The following is a 23,292-nucleotide window of genomic DNA, read 5'->3' on the forward strand; positions in this document are numbered from 1 at the left end:
TCTTGTCCTCCTCTATCCTGACTGGTTATACATGTTAAAAGTATGGTTGAGAAAAGATAACATCGGCCTAAGGGAGGTGACGTCATCAGGTTATTCTTCGGAGCAGCCACGAACCGAGATCCGATTATACCGGAAATTGACCTGCATTCACTCTCTTTCAGTAGTAATGGCGGACGACGTCGGGGAAATAAAGACTTCGAACGTTTGTTAGGATTCGTTATGGTAGAATACAGAGTTCTTTCCACTTTCGTTTCTCGGCGTCTGAACACTGACCTCAAGGATTTTACATTCGATTTGTGGAAGAAACGTGGAACTATGAAAACAGTCAAGATTTGCTCAGGTAACATCGACCTACGGGAGGTTAACATCGACCTAAAGGAGGTTAACATCGGCCTACGGGAGGTTAACATCGACCTAAGGGAGGTAGGTTTTATAGCACCACGTTTGTATCGTATGTGTTATACTGGCGCAATCGTACACATGGAAAGCTTATTTGCAAGCATTAAAACTTACAACCTTGCAGGAGCTTTTCTAATCATTGACCTGAGTGTCATTTCATTTATTGCCAACTCATGACATCCACCTACAGGAGGTTAACATCTACCTAAGGGAGGTACAGTGGCTTACAGTGTACATTTTATAACTTATGTATTATAAAAGTCAATTCATAGGCATATATAGAAGCTTACTCTCTAGCAGGGAAACTTGGGATCATAAGGAGCTTTTCTATCATTGACTTGAATTTCATAAATATTTTCATTTTTACCAACTCATAACATCCACCTATAGGAGGTAAACATCTACCTAAGAGAGGTTATGGTATTATAATAAGGAAGGATGGACTTGTAGAAAGCTTATGAATCTTAAGGGGCTTTTGCATTTTGTGTACATGCCATTTTAGAATAAATTTATTTATAAATAATAATAATAATAATAATTATTATTATTGTTATTATTATTATTATTATTATTATTATTATTATTATTATTATTATTATTATTATTATTATTATTATTTGAAAAGCCTTTTAATCTCACTAGAATGAGATAAATGAGAGTTTTCTCATTTTTTATTTACACTCATAACATCGAATACAGTGAAAGGCAATAAATTGTTCTCTTGTTGTTGTTGTCATTTTTTTCTTGGTTGACCCCATCAACCTGTAATTTCCACATTAAATTTTGCTAGAAGTGACTGTTTATGACTGTAGAAATGATAGATCATTTTTCAAAAATATAACCCTTAATATGTCAGAATTTATTTTAATTTGATTTGTGATCTGACTTACAAGAGGTTTGACTGTTTGACTGCTTCATTTTTTATTTGCCATTAACCAAAAAATATAACATAAATAGATTAAAGATGATACACAATATTCCTACTAAACTATTTACAAGATGAAATGTGTTAAAGGCTAGGAAGCCTATATAGAAGCCTGGGGCTTATTAACTATAGGCGTCCTGGAACTATAGGATAAACCATAGAAGTTAATGGTACTGAATGAAAATTCCAATTAATTTTTTTTAAAAGAAGAAAAAAAAAAAAGAAAGAAAGAAAAAAAAAAGAAAAAAGGTGTGTAGCTCAACAAAGAGTCAATTTAACTCAGAAAGAAGGAATTTTCTAAGTCTTTGGCCGAACTGATACTTTCACTGTTTTGAATTTCACGACTAAGCGAGTTGAAAAGCGTAGGACCTTGAAACCGAATTGAGAATTTTCGAAGATTAGTTCGACAATAAGGTATATAGAAAAGGTTGGAATTTCTTGTATTATAAGAATGTATCTGGCTTGCAAGAGTAAACATATCGCAAAAATAATTTGGAAGTAAGCTTCTTTTAAAAAGATACATAAATTTACCTTTTTGGTATAAATAAATGTCAGAGAATTTTAAAATCTCCTGTTCTTTAAAAAGACCACCAGTATGAGCATCAAAAGAAACTTTAGATATTATTCTGATTATCTCCTTTTGCAGAACAATAATCCGATTTAAATTAGAGTGATATGTCGATCCCCACACAGAAACACAATAAATTAAGTAAGGGTAAACTAGACTATAGTACAAGGAGCATAAGGAGGTTTTGGGAAGGCAAAAACTAGACTTATAAATAATACCTATTGATTTTGATATTTTTCTAGAAACACTAAGAATGTGAGGCTTCCATGACAAATGCTCATCGAGGATAACACCTAAAAATACTGTCTCTTTCACATGTTCAATTGCATTGTTGTCAATTTGAATAGATTTATCAAGTGTTTTCCTCCTTTGGGGTGGTCTAAAAACCATAAAATTTGATTTTTTAAAGTTAATGGACAGCTTGTTTGCTCGACACCATAGAGTTAATTTAAGCATTTCAGAATTCAAGATTCCAGGAAGCAAGTTAAAATCTTTGTGGGAGAAAAATATGTTTGTATCATTTGCAAAAAGAATAAAATCCACGACCTTTGACACGTTACACAGATCATTTATATAGAGTAGAAAGAGAAGGGGACCTAGTATAGAACCCTGGCGCACCCCGCACTTAATTTCGCAAGACTCCGTACTGACACCATTAAATTCCACATATTGTTGTCTATTGCTTAGATAGCTTTCGAACCCTCTCAGTGAAGTGCCACGAGCACCATAATGCTCTAACTTTGAAATCAAAATGTTATGATCACCGGAATCAAAGGCCTTGAACAAGTCTATAAAAATACCAACTGTGCATTCCTTATTGTCAATGGCGGAAGAGATTTTGTCATATAAACAAGTAAGAGCATAAGCGCTAGCGGTGGAGTGATGCTTGCGAAAACCATACTGATTGTCAGAGAGAATGTTATGATTATTAAGAAACCTTAAAAGACGATTGTACGTTACTCTCTCATTGCTTACTACAGTACATTAACAATATTGGTTTTATTTTATTTCTTTTCAGAATGCAATACTTAAACTGCACAGACCGCTGAAGAAACAGCTACTTCAAAGACACCTATGACTCATTAATTCCACAAAAGATATTGTGTACTCAATTCATACACATAGAAGCTTACTCTTCAGCAGGGAAACTTGGGATCATAAGGAGCTTTTTTATCATTGACTTGAATTTCATTTTATTTTTACCAAGTGATAACAATTCCACCTACGTATACAGGAGGTACATGTAAACATCTACCTGAGGGAGGTCATGATGTTTATAGCACCATGCAAGTATGTATTATAATAGGGAAGAATTGACTTGAAGAAAACTTATGAATTTTAAGGGGCTTTTGCACTTCATGCACAAGGCCCTCATTTTGGAATGACAACCCTCTTGATTTAGGTAATTCGCTTACTATCTCGAATTGTAGGCAAAAACTTAAAGATTACTTCCAATCAAATTGTGAATTCACGTCCTTTTGAACTCTCGTATACACGGCTTAGCTTAATTTAATATTTTATTTGTTATTTATTTAACTTTTTTTTCATTTAAGTTATTATTATTATTATTATTATTATTATTATTATTATCACCACTATTATTAACATTAATATTTATCTATTTATTTATTTATTTGTAAACTGTAAAGTAATTGCACCATTTTGACCAAGCTCCTGTATGAATTGTGCCATATAAGCCCCCGGCTTCGGCATCTCAATATCGATTTACAGGTATTACTTATTACCATGCACTCTCTTGTACTATCATTATGAATAAAGAGCATTATATATTATATTGCCTCAGTTGTTCAATAATTATTGTATTCAAACAGAAGAAAAAAAAAAGAGAGAAGTCCAAATTCTCCAATGCCAAAGGTACAGTGTAAATGCAGTTCAATTTCTCTACCCCAGCCAAATTCAATTCCCTTCTTCCCAGGCATGGTACATGGTCAAATGCCATGTGGGAGGGGGGGGGGGGGGGACAAGGCATTTATTTTTTGTTCAAATTTGACTTGTTCTCCAACTCATGACAACGTTCCACCCGTATTTAGAAGCATAGAGCTTACTTGATAACAAATGAGACGTCATGAGCTTAAAACATGAAAATGAAAACATTTAGGGGTGTTCATTTGGATCTTTTGAAAAGCACACTCAAAGGTTCATGGCATGGCTCAATTTCATTTTGACCTTTACTTGAGGTACTGATTTGTTGACTTACAAAATAATAGCTCTTTATGTCATATCTTTTTGACTCAATAGCCATAAAGGTTAGCAACCATAACTGTAATTGAATATGGATATTTGAAAGATACATTTCAATATCAGGTGAAAGATTAAGTAGAAGAAAGACCCTCAGTTATATTTTTGGGATTTCTTTTCACAACAGCTTAAGGACGGTGCCTACTAATAGCAAAGTATTTTTGCACGGTTTATCACTATGGGGGAAAAGCAGATCTTGGTAGCGGGTATTGAAAGCCAAATTTAAGGAAATTGGGGGTAACCACGCATTTTTTAGAGATAACCAAGCAACAATAATTGTTGCTTGGTTATCTCTAAAAAATGCGTGGTACAATACAATGTAGGGCACTTTTTTCCAAATTGAAGCTTTATTATCTCTGAAAAATGCATGATTTCCCCCCAATTTTCTTTTTGGAAACCAAAATCACTTGCTAAGGTCTGCTTTCTCCGCATAGTTTTAAAGTGCGCAAAAATATCCCTGTAATAGTAGGCACCACCCATAGGAAACCCGAGTATCTCCAGATGCACAGAACGTATGCGCAGTAACAATAGTAGGCACCGTCCTTAAGTTCTAGAAAGGACTAAGAATCTTTCTTCCAATTAAACATTACTCTAAGTGGTACATATATACCAATCTACTACACAATTTCCTGCCAGAGAGGAACAAAATTATGACCATTTGCATCCAATCCATCATTATATGGGAGATCCTCCGTCAATTAACCCTACAAACTTGAATATCAAATTTTACATAATTTTGCCACATGACGAGAGGTCAAGCTTGACAATAACAGTTCAACAACATCTGTTGTACACAATGTCTTTTGAGGAATTGATGAGTCATAGGTGTCTTTGAAGTAGCAGTTTCTTCAGCAGTCTGCACAGTTTAAGTATTGAATTCTGAAAAGAAATAAAATAAAGCCAATATTGTTAATGTACTGTAGTAAGCAGTCAAACAGTCAAACCTCTTGTAAGTGATCACAAATTAAATTAAAATAAATTCTGACATATTAAGGGTTATATTTTTAAAAATGATCTATCATTTCAACAGTCATAAACAGACTGACCACTTCTAGCAAAATTTAATGTGGAAATTACAGGTTGATGGGGTCAACCAAGAAAAAACGACAACAACAACAAGAAAACAATTGCCTTTAATCATCATAACAGCTATTATGCTATTTTAATGCACCTGCATTTTTTCTATTTAAACCCATAACACCTCTCACAGCAAATCTTTATGGCCGTAAAATTGTTTCATTAGATGAATATAAATGGCCCAGCATAGGTCAGTGTGTTGCCAAAAATAATATATTATATTCCATGTTATGAGTGTAAATAAAAAAATGAGAAAACTCTCATTTATCTCATTCTAGTGAGATTAAAAGGCTTTTTAAATAATAATAATAATAATAATAATAATAATAATAATAATTCTTTATAAATAAATTTATTCTAAAATGGCATGTACACGAAATGCAAATGCCCCTTAAGATTCGTAAGCTTTCTTCAAGTCCATCCTTCCTTATTATAATACCATAACCTCCCTTAGGTAGATGTTTACCTCCTATAGGCGGATGTTATGAGTTGGTAAAAATGAAAATATTTATGAAATTCAAGTCAATGATAGAAAAGCTCCTTATGATCCCAAGTTTCCCTGCTAGAGAGTAAGCTTCTATGCCTATGAATTGACTTTTATAATACACAAGTTATAAAATATACACTGTAAGCCACTGTACCTCCCTTAGGTAGATGTTAACCTCCTGTAGGCGGATGTTATGAGTTGGTAATAAAATTAATGAAATGGCACTCAGGTCAATGATTAGAAAAGCTCCTGCAAGATTGTAAGTTTTAATGCTTGCAAATAAGCTTTCCATGTGTACGATCGTGCCAGTATAACACATACGATACAAACGTGGTGCTATAAAACCTACCTCCCTTAGGTCGATGTTAACCTCCCGTAGGCCGATGTTAACCTCCTTTAGGTCGATGTTAACCTCCCGTAGGTCGATGTTACCTGAGCAAATCTTGACTGTTTTCATAGTTCCACGTTTCTTCCACAAATCGAATGTAAAATCCTTGAGGTCAGTGTTCAGACGCCGAGAAAACGAAAGTGGAAAGAACTCTGTATTCTACCATAACGAATCCTAACAAACGTTCGAAGTCTTTATTTCCCCGACGTCGTCCGCCATTACTACTGAAAGAGAGTGAATGCAGGTCAATTTCCGGTATAATCGGATCTCGGTTCGTGGCTGCTCCAAAGAATAACCTGATGACGTCACCTCCCTTAGGCCGATGTTATCTTTTCTCAACCTAAAAGTATGTCAGTATCTTTATAAGCAGAAACAATTATAATAATTATTGCAAGGCCATGGAATGACATCATTGATAACTTGGCAAAAATACTCCAGGCCTTCTCTAAGTATGGAAGGGTAGAATAGTGTGCAAAACTGGTGCTCATATCACTCATTTCCAGAGACACAAAACCTTTCTTGCCATTCTCTGATTTTTTCTGCACTTCGCTAGGTGTGGAAATGTAGAACAGTGTGACAATCTAGGGATTGTACAACCCTTGTCATGTGACTGATGATCTACCTCCCATAGGAGTGGAAACAGAAAAAGAATTTCAGAGAAAATATTCTGTTTCAGTAAATTAAATAATTTTATAAACTGAAATATTGCTCTTTCTGTCTTCAAAGATAACAAAGGTTGTAAATTCATCCAATTAGTTCACTCTAACAACAGAGTTCTCTAGAAAATTTATAGTAGAAGGAGAAATAATTCAAGTAGGAGGCAACAGGGGACTCCCCCGGGAACAAGTTCCATGTTCTTGACTAATGTTCACAGTTCATGCCTGAAAAAATGATCTTGGTAAATTCCTGTTCTCAGAGACAATTATTGTCTGCGAAAATGTAAACTTTTATCTGAGGTTTCAGCACAGAGGTTTCAAATGATTTGCTTAGTTAGGGCTCAATTTTGACAAAAATTTATAAGACAAGTTTTTAGGCAGTGGCCAAAACCACAAATTTGAAACAAAAAAATTGCATTGTAATCCCCACCTTGTTTGCTCTTAAAAGATTTTCCTGGTGAGGTTCTATCTACTGTGGAAAATTTCAGAAGATTTCACCAAAGGAAATTGAAAACAAACAAAACAAAACAAAACAAAACAAAGCCTAATACATGACTGTACACATTAACAAATGCCAGTGTTTGAGTAGCGTTTTAAACTCAATTCTTAAAGGTTGAAGCCTCACTGGTAAAATAATGATTAATTTACCAGTGAGGCTTCAAGGGCACAGTTTTGTTCTTTATTATTACAATCTGGGTGTTTTCAATGAATTGGTAGAAAGAAAACAAGACAAAAAGTCTATTTTATAAAAAATTGTAAATGAAAAGCCTATGAAGCCATCTCATTAAGTTTAACAGAATAAGTTTTGTTTGTGCATGTTTAACTCTTCAGCCATTTTCATTTGGACCACTGTGGTGCTTTGCCATACTTCTCGGAGATGATTGGATATGATGGGCCTATTTACATGACACACCCCACTAAAGCAATCTGTCCTATACTCTTGGTAAGTTCATGATTATGAAGACAATATGCTATGTATTCATCTCTGTTTAATACTGATACACTTTTCTATAGTAGCACACACTAGTGACCAAGGACAATAAATTTATTGTTGCTTTGTCCCATATCTGTACCTCTTCCATAGCTGTTGTTCTGGTTTGGATGCCCCAACCCATCAGGAAATTCCAATTTGCCCTCATACGTTCCTTCAGAGTTTTGAGACTCTCCCTTGGAATTAAAAGTGATCCTCCATGGAGAGGGTATGGATAATTTCTGGAACTGCATGTTAAAGTAGAGACCAGTTAGACAAAACAAAAATGGCACAACATTATGTTAGTGAATTTGGTGCTTAATGCAAAACATCAACTAATGGGAAATTTAACCTACTATTGAACCTATTGTAACGGCTTAGCTCCCATGAGTCTCCTGTAGTTCAGTGGCAGAGCATTCAAACTAGTAATCAGACGGGCAAGTGAAGTTATTTTGGGAATTAAAATTACAAAATTACTGTGAACCAAAAGCCATTTTCAAGCTGATCTCACAGACGGAAATCTTTTGAAAAAAGTATCTTGTAATGTTACATGTCCATTTCACGCCCGACATAATGCATGAAATTTTTCCTTTGTAGTCTAGCTAGTCCACGCAATTCAAGTAAAAATAATTTGAAATACGACTAGCCTTGCTAAATAAGAATTATTTCAGAGAAAGCTACTTGTCTGAGTGTATTATGCTTCCTCATTCAATGAACGTACCAAAAAGGTTTTGATCCTGTACTCTAGAAAGTTTAATTCAGTTATGTTCATGGTGTTTGCATTGACACGTAGGTTTCAATAAATTCTACACGGTATATATGTATTAAACAGTTGATGAAAATTTATCGAGATCACATCCCAAAAATTATCAGATGTAAATTGCAAAAATGAAACATTTTTTCCCTTTGAAACCTTTATAGCTCTTTATGAAAGCTGACAAGATCTAAACATGTTCATTTCACTAGAAATTTGCATAATTTTGTTTACAGTGGTGCTGATGCGTGACAAGGCACTTTCCGCTTTCGTGTGAAAACTGACAGCCAAAGTTATTTATTTTTTCAGAAAACTAATCTACTCGATGTAATACTTTTGTATGAGAAGCAAAAATATGATGAAAGATGTCAAGTTTTCATGTATGCAAAAAGTTATGATTAGCAGTGAACTTTTCAGTTAATAAAAGTGCTCCTCAGCTGAAGACATTTTCAGGTGGAAAATAGTTTTGGTGGCAAAGTCTGACTGCGCTGTTGCCGGCAGCTTTCCTCGTTGTTACATTAGCGTGTCTAGTGGGAATTTGTTTAGTTTCAAACAAGTTTTTCTCAAGATTGGCATAGATTATTTCCAAATTGCAAGATGTATGTTAGTCATCCACGTGTTGCATGTACTGAGATTCATTCAATATACATCACTTGTTTCTTCATGAGACCTTACTTTTAGTATCTGGTTCATGTATGTTTTAATGATTACAAAATGTAATGAGACTTTGAACAGATAGGAAAATACAGCTTCTAGTTAATGTACATGTAGAAATTTTCACAAGAGGTTAACTAGTCATGAGTTAGATGACTTTGCGTTATATTGTGTTCAGGAAAAATTAATTGCCCGAAGGGCAAGCTGTAAACTAAGCTAACTTTCTTTGCACCCTGTTGGCAGTTGTTTCAACTGTAATCTATAGCACCAATGACTTTGTTTCTCTGCAGAATGACCTTAATAGTTTGCAGACATAGTGTTGTGATTGGCAACTAAGATTTAATACTCCAAATGCAAAGTTCTATCTGTTACATGGAAGCGAAACCCACTTTTATTCGATTTTTACAAAATTGGATGTGTTTCCCTGTCCCATGTATCCTCACAAAAAGATCTTGGAGTCATGAGTGATCTCAAGTGGAACCGGCACATAAACAATATTACTTCCAAAGGTTACAAAATACTGGGTTTTCTTCGAAGGCACACTTGCCATGACTTTGACACTGGTACTAGAAGACCGTTGTATCTCACCTTTGTCAGACCTCATCTCAACTACGGCAGTGAGATCCGGGCTCCTCGGTCAACTGGAAATATTTTTTAAGTTGAAAGCGTTCAAAGAAGGGCTACCAAATACATTTCAACAAAACCACCAAACCCCCCCCCCCCCCCCACTTTGCACCTGCGTCACACTTTTTGCCGTTTCTTTTACATGGATTACCATGTGAAATTTCCTAATTTTACGTTAAAGGAGGACGTAACCAAATGACGACAAATTTTTCTTTCTCTTTTAAAATTTGGCTTGAACCGGGCAGTAAGAATCGGACTGTAGGAGCATTGTGGGACATTTGTATTGCTATAAATGAGCTGTTGTCTTAGAAAACAAGTCAACTCTCTCGTAAGCGACCACCCTTGGTGTACGACAAAGTGGTCGCTTACGGTAGGTGGTCGCTTACGGGAAAGATCAACAAAATAAGGGTAATACTGGATTGATTAGTTAATTACATGAAACAGTATTTAACTGAGAAACAAAACGGTTGTTTACGAAGTGGTCGCTTACGGGAGGTGGTCGCCTACGAGAAGTGGTCGCTACGAGAGAGTTGACTGTAGTTTATTTCAATAGCTTTTAAGGCTTGAGATTGGTTGATTTCGATCCATTTTGGTTCTTATTTCCGATTCACAAGGTAGGAGTGTGTTTGTTGCTGTTGTATATGAAAACAAACTGTTAGCCAAGGAAACTGACAGGTAGTAAACAACTTTTTAAAGGTTGTGAAAAGGGACTTGCAGCGTTAGAGTTCAAGACTGATTGCTGCCCATTAATTTGGTTTAATTATTTATTTTTTGGCAGATTGTTTTTTAACTTCCAAAAATTCTGGGGGGGCTCAAGCCGCCCCTGCCCCTCCCCCTGCTACAGGCCTGGTATCACAAGAGACTTATTAGACTGACTAAAACTTTCTTCCCATTTCTTATGTTCATGAAATTAATGACCTTCTCTTCTATTTTCGAAGGCAATTAGGTTACTACAATATCTGTCTTAACGACTTTGTTCAACAGAAGAATGTCTTCCTACACGCAATAACTCAGTGCTCGATTTCTAAATTCCTATGTGCCACACCAAAATTAATTGTTTCAAACCAGTTATGTCATTCGTCTACCCAAGTTATGGAATAATCTGCCAATCTCTATTCGCCTCACTTCTTCATTTACACAGTTCAAGTCTAATCTCTCAAAACACTACAAGAATGCCTTCAGTGAAATCCTATGATGTCAACACCTACAGTATAACACACAGAAATCTATCTGCCCTAAGTGCTCTGTAGTAGGTGATATTTTACAATAATTTTAATGTGTGCTGTTATCAACATAATCATCATAATACTTGTGATACTTTTCAAATATTTAATCTAGTTTGTAACTTTCTAAGTATATAGAGATAATTTTATACAGCTTTTTAGGGTATTGTAATAGATATAGCTCACTTAAAGTATAGAATGATTTATACGTAAATTTTTTCATGCGTATTCTATAAATTTTGAAGGGCACACTTTAATTGGAGTCTCACTCTGTTGTGTGTCCCTTGCCACTGTATAATCTTTTCTTGGTTGGTGAAAGCTTTAACAAATAAATATTAAATAACTTGTGTGTTAGTGGTCGAAATTGAACAGATGTTGGGCAAATGTTGAATAATCAGAGTGTTCAAATGGTTTCAATGCCATTCAACATTTTACAGAACAAAGGAAATGTTGAATCCATGTTGAATGAAAGTTAAAACCAGTTTAAATTTGATTCAACACACTTTCAACAATGTTGAACCACCTGTTCAAGCACTCCCTACGTTTGGTTCAACAAAGTGTTGAATGCACATTGGAGCAAATGTTGAAACCGTTTAAATGGGCCTTTAGATGCAAAGAAAAAGTCATATAGTTAATTAACATCAAATTACTGATATTTGTTTTCTAAATAGGAGGACTATCGGAAAATCACTGTTGAAAGGAAAGGAGAGACCAACTTCTTTACTTCACAGGTAAAATTCCCAATAATCTGTAAACAGATAATCTTGGATTTTACTGTTGGATGACTAAATTTTTGGTAAGACATACTGTGCACTACCACCCACCAAGCCTCTTACCTTCCACCCATTATATAGTGAATTTTTTTTAGTACTACATCACTACATACATACATACATACATACATACATACATACATATTTTATTGGCTCGTCCCCATGGGGCTTTTCAGAGTCAATTTAACATTGCATAACTAAGTACAAGACAATGGTAAAAAAAGATAAAGCTAGTGGATTAACTAAAACAGTCATTGAGAAGTTTTTGCCTAAGTAAGCACTTGAACACCATCACGGAAGGGCTAAGTTTGAGCGAAGGCTGCAACTCATTCCACAGAGAGGTCACTCATATTGAAAGGTCCTTAAACACCTAATACATTCACAACTCAGCAACACATGACAAGTCTGCAGTTTCTTCCAAAATCATTCTAGTTAATGTTTTGCAAACAGATTAAGAATGGTTGTACACAACTTGCAAAACTTCTGAGAACTTTAGCTTTTTTAGTACCATAACAGAAGTTATTATTACTCTCTGCTACTAGTTTGTGAGCGTTTGGCGAACTTGGGAAACAATATACTGGCTTGCTTGATTAAAATGCAAATTGTAAAGGGTGTTCTTTTGTTTGAGCCAAATTTATTAACTGCAGGCCACCAGTTTTGTTGGTTTGACATTCAGTTTATCAATGTATGTCTTAACATCAAGCACAGAAAACTGAGAGTGATGCTAGTTTTTTTCTCAGCCTCAGTACACCTTATACATATTGAGAACTTATTCTTTTTTACTATTTTATAATTTAAAATAAATGTGGAACTTTAACTCTTCTTCCAGATGATCAAAGATTGTATGAAAAAAGTCATCACTGTAAATCTCCACCAGACGGTCAAGGTGAACAATTATTAATAAAAATCAAATCCAGAAACCCTTTGAGTGCACCAAAGACTATGTCACTCAAGGACTTGGTGCACTTTGCTTTTAAGTATAGAATGCCAAAAGTTTCTAAGGACGTCTTTAAGTTTTCCTTTTTTCCTAGATCAATAACCGAGTGGAACTCACTGCCCGCTGACTTAGTAAATTGCAAGTCATTATCTGATTTTTAGTTAAATTTAGGAAAGCACGTGAAATAAGTGAGTAAATTATAGTAAATTATAATTTTGAATTATCATCTATTTTTTTGTTATTTGACATATTTACTTTTATTCAACTTATACATATGTAAATATATATGTGTATATATATGTATATTTTATTTTAGCTTTTATTACAGTTGATGTGATGTCTTACAATATTTTATCAACTTAGTAAATGTAGATGTAGATGAAGAGGAGTCCAAGTGACATCTGCGAGGGTCTCAGAATGGTGGCTTTGGCTAATAGAATCTAGGAGCCTAAACAAATACACAAGTCCCATGTCTGGAAATGTACATATTAGTCAATGTGATAGCATGAACTAGATTTCAACAAAGTTTACTCAAAACGGTAGCCTGAATTGATGTGATTGACAGTAATGAAATGCTGGAGTTGTGTGGGTCAAGCTTAAGGGCGTTAAACAAAGGAAACCTAATTTACCGCCATACTGTACTAACTGATAAAACTTACTGAATCATTCTAAATAAACCAAATACATTTAAGTAGAATTAACGCCTATGTCGCAAATGGAGGTTGGGTGCCCAGGAGCCAGGGGCTGGTACAGCCAACCCAAACCCAGGTAGGTAGAACACCCCATAAGCCTGCCCTACCCACAACCCAGCCACGAGCCCCTCCCACAACCCAGCCCCAACCCTAGCACCCGTCACACTGAGACTAGAAGCTCAGTGGAAAAATAATAAGTATATAAGACGACGAACTAACCCTAACCCTAACCAACCCCACAACACCAATCCCAAACAATAACAAAGTAACACTACCGGGAGGGAAGGGAGGGAAAGAAAAGCCCAACAAAACCCAATAAACTAGCCACGCCACGAAAAACGTTGAGTAAAGTAAATTTCCGAGCACGTGCAAAGGAGCACGCCTAAACTGCAAGAGAATACCGCTGGCCACGCAACTGCCTGCAGTCCTGAACCAGGCCCAAACAGTAATGTAACAACAAACGCCCAAACCCTAATGTGACACCCGTGCTCAAACTATACGCCAAAAAACGCTAACGCCTCGCTACGCCACGCCACCAAGGAGCAAACTTGCTCCAAGTCGTTAACTAAGTTAAATTACATTTAACCCTATTTAACGCCTATGTCGCAAATGGAGGTTGGGTGCCCAAGAGCCAGGGGCTGGTACAGCCAACCCAAACCCAGGTAGGTAGAACACCCCATAAGCCTGCCCTACCCACAACCCAGCCACAAGCCCTGCCCGCCATGCTGAAGGACCTCCGGGCTGGGAAAGCTGGAGCAATGGGGGGCCTCGTGGCCAAGGAGACACAGCCCCCCAAGGGACCAGACCTGAGGCACCCAGCCCCAAGTGAACAGGCGCACAAGCCCCACCTGCTATGCCAACTGACTGGAGACCTGGGTAAGAGAGCCAACTGGTGTACGGATATAGAGTTGATAGGCATCACTAGACCATCGGCCTAAAGTCTTAATAAGGTGATCAGGGATTTCTCGTGCAGCAGCTGTGGTAGCCGCACCAATCCGGAAGCTGTGGCCTGAGTAAGAGCCTGAATAACCAGCAGAGTGTAAAATACCCTGCACGTGGATGATAGCTGCTGCCAAGTTAATGGACGGCCATCCGCATAGCAAAACGGGGTCCTGGAGATGGGCCACGCAGAGCCAAAAAATTACCAAGGGCCACCACTGGGCACACGAGGCTGTTGCTCTGACCCACATAAATGTCACAGCCTACGTGAAAGGGGTCTGTCTTCGAGCACTTGATATGAACTCTAAAACATGTGGGGTCCACCAAAGAATCCGCTTGCACATCGCCAACTGTCCAATGGATACTAGGGTCAAATGAAGCATTTGTGGTGAACTCACCAGCTCGTAGGAAATGGAAAAAACCGAGGCAACACGCCGCCCAGAGCATGACATGGTCTCAGGAATTCAGGTCCAAGGATCACTGGATGACCTTTAAGAGGTCAATAGTGATGGGAAGGTGCTTAGTGGTAGATGAACCTTGCACACGCTTAATGCCCCTTAATAGCTGCTGTAGCTGCAGAGAGTTAATCAGGGGATCAGGTAAGCCATTGTTAATGTGAAGGGACCGCACTGCACTGAGGTACACTTTAATGGACGAGTGGTGTAGGCTTTCAGCCAAAAAGGAAGCAAAACACATGAGGTATTGTTCATCAGCTGGTAAAAGAGCACCATCTGGACTCAGCTGGCCATCCTGACGGCAGAAATCGAAGTAGCGGGCGGACAAGTATACCCAACGTGTAGACGGGGCCAGACCCTGGTAAAGCCGCCGAAACTACCACGCTAGCAGCAGAAGAAGAAGGTGAAGAAGTGCATGTAGACGCGATTACACTCGCTGACAAACTGTTGTAAGTTGAGCGTGGATGAGCCATGCGAGCTGAGCAATGCATGAATGAACAAGAACACATGCCAACACGATGGGATTGAAAAAACGCCTCCGAACACTCATCAAAAAAAGAGTACTGACAGTCAAAGCGCCGTTGTAGAGAATAAATCGAAGGCTGACCGCTAAGGCAACGCTTTTAGAGAAAAAACCTCAAAGAAAAACGAAAGAAAAGCCCAACAAAACGCGATAAACTAGCCACGCCACGAAAAACGCTGAGTAGAGTAAATTTCCGAGCACGTGCAAAGGAGCACGCCTAAACTGCAAGAGAATACCACTGGCCACGCAACTGCCTGCAGACCTGAACCAGACCCAAACAGTAATGTAACAAAAAACGCCCAAACGCTAATGTGACACGTGTGCTCAAACTGTATGCCAATAAACGCTAACGCCTCGCTACGCCACGCCACCAAGGAGCAAACTTGCTCCAAGTCGTAACTAAGTTAAATTACATTTCACCCTATTTTAATAATAGGCTACATGTCTGAACAAACAGCAAATGACTTACTTTGATCAAGGTCCAAGAGAGGTTCAAATTGTAGCCTCGCATAATGTTAATAATGTTCTTATTTATTCTTTTCCTATTCGAATCGTGCAGGACTGGAATAGTCTACCGGGGTCTTTTGTTGAGGTCGGTAGCCTAGACCATTTTAAGAGTCGGCTGAAGTGATTCCTTGCATTAGCTGCCCATTTCATTGTTGTTGTTGTACATCAGTGTCCCTGGATATTTTACGATTTTATATACTTTAGGGAAACGTCATAGGGCTAACCTCTAGTTTTCCTATTTCACTTGAGATGCTGTTTTACAATTTTATTTTCCTCATCTTGAATAAAATAGTTATGTTATGTTATGTTATGTTATGTTATGTTATGTTATGTTATGTTATGTTATGTTATGTTATGTTATGTTATGTTATGTTATGTTATGTTATGTTATGTTATGTTATGTTATGTTATGTTATGTTAAGACAGTCACTCAATAGCACCAAGGTTAACCAATTTTTGTAATCCCTCAAGAATCGTCGTGGTAAGAGAAAATAAGTAGAATAGATTATGTTACATAATTTTGCAAAACAATTGCAGTACCAAAAATGTGATAATTGGAAGCACAGCACAAATATTAACTAAAACATAAACCGTGAAGTGGATCAGTAAACAAAAGATCAAACAAAGAAAGGCCGGGTTTTTCAAAAGTAACCACATCCTCTCCACATCTCTCCCCTGATGCGCACCCTGCAAAAAGAAGGAGAATTTGAAAAAAAAAATTGTTGAGTAGTTGAGTTGGGTTAAAGGGTTGGGGACTTTTAACCAAAATTATCAGCTACAGTCTCACCCCTCTTGTAGACTTCTGTCAATTTAAATGGTCTTATTTCAAAACTAAAAGCTAGTCACAGTGGTTTTCAGTTGTATCAAAAGTAATTTGCTCACTTACTTTGGTTTTACTTTACTACATTCTGTGATTGATCGCCAAAACTTGTGCCACTTTCTTAGCCAATAAGATGTAAAACCAAAACCAATTGTGACTTGCAACACGTATTAGTAAGAAGAGGTGTTTGAAGTTTCAATTATAGTTTATCACTTTTTGTGACTAGATGAATGGCTCTTATCTCATTTTGTGTTTTCCTTGATGTTCTCCAGGTTGATGATGAGTTAGAAATCAAGGCATATTACGCTGGCCATGTTCTTGGAGCTGCAATGTTTCACATGAGAGTTGGGACTGAGTCACTGGTGTACACTGTAAGTATTTTAACAAAATGGATGAAACTGAAATTCTTCTATAATTACACCTTTTGCTATTCATTAGCAGAAAGTTTAATTTCATTTATGCGAATAGTTAGACCAATAGCACAAAACTATTTTTGTTTACACCAAACATCATTCATTGAAGGAAATTGAAAGATAACTAAGTTGTAAAGGTGTTCAGTATTGAATTTAACTTTCTGCTAATTGGACATTAACAAGACATTAAATGTTTGTATTATCACATTAAAGAATGTTGCATTTGTGAAAATGGTCGTCTGTTGATGCAAGGGAATGAGGGTGTTTATCCAAAACTTGTTAATGAAAAAAATTATTACATACACTAAAATGATTGTCAATTGTCACAAATGTTTGCACATTACTGCTATTGAAGTCGATTATTGTGCAAATGAAAGTACATTCCAAGCTAATAACTGTCAAAAGATGCAAATGCTTGTATATGTCAATACTATTGAATGTTACTGCTTATGCTAAAATTGTTAATGAATGTATTTTAGCGTAAATGAATGATGTTTAATTTGGTGTAAATGAAGAAAGGTTTGCGCTATTGGTCTAACTATTTGCACAAATGAATAGCAAAAGATGTAAATGTGTCTGTTACCATTATTTTAACATTGCAAAGCCTACTAACTTTTGGTTAAGTTTGAGAAAATTGTTAACCTTTAAAACATGATTCTCCTTTAGAGCTTCTTGTATGCAATTGAAGTGTAATTATAGTAATAATAATAAGAATTATAATAATGATAATAAGTGTATTATCGTTTGTCTCACCATGTAATCGCTCTGAGCTGTAAATCATTGCATTTCGACTGCTTACTGCCAGTCTTCATCAGGCGATGAGGTCCACTGGTTACACGGCACCATTTATATCATGATGGTTGGCTGTGATTGGTGCATTTCGATCCTCATTGTTCCGGCGAGAAGTTCATCCCTCCACGGTGAGCTGTTGTACCACTCTCCTGTTGTTTTTCGTTACCGTGGGTATCCACGCTCCGGGAATGTCAATTCCACCATGTTATTAGGGTACGCCTGTAGGGTCAAGGAAGCTATGCACATACAATGTAAGACTTCGCCCTAATAAAGTCAACAGGGATAATGGAATTCCTGAAGTGTGGATGCCCACAGTCAAGAAACACAACAAGAGAGTGGTACAACATCAGACTGCCAAGGGGACAACTTCTCGCCGGAACAATGAGAATGAAAATGCACTGGTCAATCACAGCCAACCATCATGATATGAATGGTGCTGCGTAAACAGTTGAAACGTCGGGATTTACAACTCAAAGTGAATGAGGCAACACCGTGAGGCTACAGGCTACATGATGAGGCTACATCATGAGGCAAACGATAATACACTGATTACATGTATTATTGTATGTACCATGATGAACATCAACAACCTCTTTCTCGAAATTAAAGTGTACTTCCTATTCAAATTCACAAACAGTGGAAATTACCTGAATTCAGTAAGATTTTAATTCCCTGATCATGATAAGTAGAATATCTGTCCAATTAAACAATGCTATTTCTCTGCACAGGGAGACTACAATATGACACCTGACAGACATCTGGGGTAAGATAGATTGTGACAATTAAATGATCCTAGCAGTTACAATAAACTAAGGACAAATTGGTTCAAACCTGTAGGCTGGGAACTGAAGTGCAATCTAAGCAATTATAATTATTATTATGTGATGAATTTGGTTACCAGTTGGAAACAAAGACAGTTTGTTTGTTTGTTTTTTGTTTTTTTGTTTTTTGCTTTTGGCTGAAGCTTTCAGGACAACTGAATGGTTGTAATAATCTTTTATTGTTTAAGTCGCATACCTTGTTATCATGTAGAACCATATTATGCCTCTGTAATATGATTTATGCATCATGGTTGGAACTATAAAATTATGCTTTTGAAGTTACTTTTATTAAGTCCTTTTTATAATATGTGGAAAATTAATTTTTAGGGCGGCTTGGATTGACAAGTGCAGACCAGATGTACTTATCACCGAGTCAACTTATGCAACAACTATCAGGGACTCAAAGAGGTAATTTGCTCATCAACCATGCTCATCAACCGTCAAGGGAGTTCAAAATTTGTATGATGTGTAATTTTATATTAACATTTTTATTGAAATGGTGACAAAGTGGTACAAGTGAACCTTTCTATCCCTTTAATCCCCAATGCTGACCAGCATTCCTCCCCTTGTGCTGTTATCTAGCAGTGGTGGGGAGGCTTATGTGCCTCAATGACCGCTGTAAGCTATACCAGTGGGAGCTTTGCCCCTGGTAGGTCCAACCAAGCCGGGGAGGTTCCAGGATAGAGGCCAGTCCAAGTTCATCGCCTGGACCTCCAGGTTGGGGGTTGCGCATGGTGCCAATGACTCCACCTCGTAAAATCCCACCAAGTTATGGAAACAATGATGAATGCTAGTCTGCTCAGGCTCAAAACTATGATCCGCATAGGAATGTGGAATGTCCGCATTATGTTTAGGACATCGAAAACAGAGCAGGTCATTAGTGAGATGAAGAGGTATAGGTTGGAAATTCTGGGGACTAGTGAATGCCGATTGACAGGCTCTGGGCACCAAGGGAACAGTGATATGGATCAGTCACACTGCACTCTGGACACAGTAATCAGCACATCCATGATGTGGCCCTCATAGTCTCAAAAGAAAAGGTAGGGTTATAGAATGGTCCTTGAAAAATGCTTGGTCTTGGCAAAGTTTTGGTGAGCCTCGAAATCTTGGCGTCTCAAACTAGTCTCGAAACCTTGAGTTTGTAAAAAATAAAGTGGGTCTCAAAATCTCTTATTTTGAAATTTGAATTTTGGAGTCTCGCAAGCCAAGCAAAAGGTTAGTCTAAATGAACCATCCTAAAACAACAAAATAAAGAATAATCATGAAATATGGCTTAACATTGCAATTGCTACTGCAGCTGTGAAACATGTAGGCTTGGATAAATTCTGCTTGTAAATTGCCATATTATGCTTTCCAGCAGCGTTAGTAAAAATGACATATTATGCTCAAACCTAATTCTTTTATGGCAATGAAATTATGCTCTGTATTAATGCCTAGTACGACTATATAGAGTACACCGTGTTGGAATCATTACTTTTTGTAATGCTGCTGGTTTTGTTTGGGATGTATGACAATGTGTACCCTTAATGTGCACCCTTTTATGTAATGCCGCTGGCTTTTGAGTACTGACTTCAGTGTTCAGAGTGTATGTGTGACCCATGCCATATATTGTTTCTATTTTGTGATTGATCATTACCTCCAGCTCAATGCCAGCTCTGATGGAAACTTATGCATATTGCCCAGCAGTATTTTTTTCTCACCAAACAACAGGCTATATTAATAACCTTCCAGCCATTTGGTTACCACTATCACAACTTTCAAGTGCACATTGTTTTCAAACAGGGTAAACTGAATTGCAAAGCTTTCACTGCAAAATTCTCTAGTAAGTCAACATTCCAGGAACTGTGGCATCCGCAAGAAAAAAACCCAGGCTGAACACCTTCACCAAGCAAAGAGGCTTAAACATCATTGCCTCCAAAACTCAAGTGATGTGCATTAATGCCACCCCAGATGCACCTATCACAGTGAATGGTAATCCACTTGATTTTGCTGAAGACTTCAACTACCTTAGCAGCCTTGTCAGCAAGGACAATGCAGTGGAAAAGGATATCAGAGCAAGGCTCAGTAAAGCACACAGTGCTTGCTGTGCTTCAGCCCATCTGGAAGTCAAGGCAGTGTATCCTGAGAACAAAGGTCAGACCATATAACAGCAATGTCAAATCTGTCCTTCTGTTTGGCTCAGAATGCTTGCGTGTAGTAAAAGGTGATATGAACAAGATCAATGCCTTCCACAATGGATCCCTCAGGAAGATCTGTCGCATCTTCTTGCCCGAAAGGATCTCAAATGAGGAACTGTACAGAAAGACTAAGAGCCAGAGTGTGGTGCTGAAGATCAAGACAGCTTTGAGATGGACTCCACCTGGTAAACGCAAAAAAGGCTATCCCAAAACAACCTGCTGGTGAACTGTGACAACGGAGATGAGGGAGATGGGTCTGACATGGAGAGAGTCTCAACACATAGCAAAAGACAGTTCCAAATGGAGGCAGATTGTTGATGCCTTATGTCCGACTGGAGGCAAAGAGGACTAAGCTAAGCTACTGATCAGCCGTGTACCTTCAGGGGTGGCTTCAGTTTAACGGATGTAGCGCCTCTCGGTTACATCACAGATGCCCAAAACCCTATATCAAATTAAAGCTTATAGAACTGGGTATTCAAATATTTCATTGCTTTTCCAAGAAAATAAATTCCCAGGTTTTCCATAAAATTGAAACTTGAAGATCCAGATCATCGTTCAAGAGTTCCAACTCACTGTGATTTTTATATTTTGGGAGTTTTTTTTTTTTCTCCAGGTAAGGATCCCAAAAGCTCAAAAAACCTGTCAGGGTTGTCCTTGATTCAATTGCTTTCAAAAGTTACAGAACATTTTCAAAACTGCAAGGAAAACATGCAGAGTGAACTCACGGAAATGGCTTTCAAGGAAAGAATTTTTAGAATTATCGAATTCCCCGACATGTTTTTGTTTGTTATAATTTTCTCTAGCATCTGTCCAAATTCGACTGAAATCAACCTAATCTAGAAAGTGTCCCCTCCATGCGAAAATTAAACTTTGAGAAAACCGCGCTTGAAAAAAATTGTCACTACACAAACAAGTGCCGCCTCCTAACGCCTTTACGGAAAATTAGCCATTCAGCAATCATTTTGCAAGCTACCTTTTTCCGGTCACCTCCTGTGAAAATTGTCTCGCTGTTTTGTTCCAGAGTAATCAACTCCTTCACCATTTTGTTGGGTATCTGCAGTGTTTGTTCTACGTCGATTTTGTAATCTGTAATCATCATGGGAAAAACTAAACAGGGACTGATGCTGACCTCATCTAGCAAAGCTGTTAGACGAAAGCAGAAGTGGCAGAGGCGAACAAAATTATCAGCACAAAGTGCTACGGAATTATAGGGGAACCACCATGACCGCATGTATTGTCTCAGTCAAAACGAAAATTCTTGCTACTCTTCGAAAAGCCGGCAAATACATCTATTCGAGTGAAATATTGTTGTGAATAGCGAAGTTTTGAGATTGCTTATTGAAAGTTTGGGTGAAAATTCCTTTTGAATGAACGTTCCAAAACGTTTATAATGCTGGAAAGCAGAAACAAGTATCCATTTGACGCTTGAAAGAAAACGTTTAATGGAACCGTTTAAAAGACTCCATTCAGTGCTTTGGAAATTACACTATAAGCGAAAGCGCCCACTTTCCCTTTACTGGTTATCTTGTAGCAATGGCCGACGTTGAGAAAAGATCAAGGCATAGTAATTATTATCATAATGGCTCTTGATTCTTAGTGCTATTTTTAAATTGTTTTTTTGTTTTGTTTTGTTTTGTTTCCGCTTGCCGACACTTGTAAGGTTTACACACCAGACCATAAGATTCAGTGATCTGACAACATTCAACCGCAAACAATAAAAAAAGGCAACTCATGAAGCGCGATTCACTGACATGCGAATTGAAACAAGCACGTCTCCAAAATTAATATTCGCTTGGTTGGAAGATTTTAAGACCTTTACCTACTTTAAAGTGAGCTTAAAGGTATTGTCTTCTTTGATCTTAGTTTCGCACTCAAACAAACGCAAGTTCTTCCACTAAATACAGGATATTCAAAGTGCGGGAACATGAGGGGTTCAAGACTAAAGAAAGACCGTTTGCGCGATTATCGCAACAGGTGGTTTTATCGGCAGCAATATGATGTCAATCAAAGTAAAATTTAGCTTCCAGTGGAAATCGCTTACATCCCAATTTCTCGGCAAATACTCACTGTTTTCCTGAAATTCTTTTTTTGTTTGTAAGAACTTACTGGAAAGTTTATTTTTATCTTAAAAAAATGAAAATCCAAACATTTTCTCTCTGAATGTACACGGTAACTTTAACCCTTTCCCGACCAAGAGTGCCATATGGCACAAGACACAATTATGAGCTCAGTATTTGGTCAATTTGTGTGAAATTTGCACAACCAAAAGATCTTTGAAAGGTCTTTAAATTGAAGGCATAAAATCATGCCCCCCTCCTATATGAGACTTGATTTACCACCCCTCAAACTTTTGGATTTTTTTTCCGTTGTACGTTAAGGGTCCAGTTGATATCTTACAACAAGCAATGCACTGAGAGCTGTACATTAAGCTATAGCTTAGGGGGATACCCAGTATGTAC

General features: G+C 37.4%; 1 protein-coding gene, 1 long non-coding RNA gene and 1 pseudogene across 4 annotated transcripts in view; 2 read left to right on the top strand and 1 right to left on the bottom strand.

Annotated features, from left to right (window-relative positions):
* LOC146487548 (integrator complex subunit 11-like) overlaps positions 1-23,292 on the top strand; it is a 40,150-nt gene that overhangs the window by 4,787 nt on the left and 12,071 nt on the right. For all 3 annotated transcript variants that reach the window (XM_085129603.1, XM_085129601.1, XM_085129609.1), the window contains 6 exons: positions 7,591-7,702; positions 11,656-11,715; positions 12,587-12,643; positions 16,903-17,001; positions 18,564-18,598; positions 18,984-19,064. In XM_085129603.1, the coding sequence (XP_084985729.1) occupies positions 7,591-7,702; positions 11,656-11,715; positions 12,587-12,643; positions 16,903-17,001; positions 18,564-18,598; positions 18,984-19,064 (444 nt within the window). The remainder of the gene's footprint in view (positions 1-7,590; positions 7,703-11,655; positions 11,716-12,586; positions 12,644-16,902; positions 17,002-18,563; positions 18,599-18,983; positions 19,065-23,292) is intronic.
* LOC146487549 (uncharacterized) lies at positions 76-3,111 on the top strand. The gene is made up of 2 exons (XR_014868468.1): positions 76-423; positions 2,911-3,111. It is a non-coding gene; the product is annotated as an uncharacterized LOC146487549 (long non-coding RNA).
* Positions 14,099-15,814, bottom strand: LOC146487550 (uncharacterized; annotated as a pseudogene).

This window comes from Pavona decussata, unplaced genomic scaffold (genome assembly GCF_977016875.1).
Source record: "Pavona decussata unplaced genomic scaffold, jaPavDecu1.1 SCAFFOLD_14, whole genome shotgun sequence".
Lineage (NCBI taxonomy): Eukaryota > Metazoa > Cnidaria > Anthozoa > Scleractinia > Agariciidae > Pavona > Pavona decussata.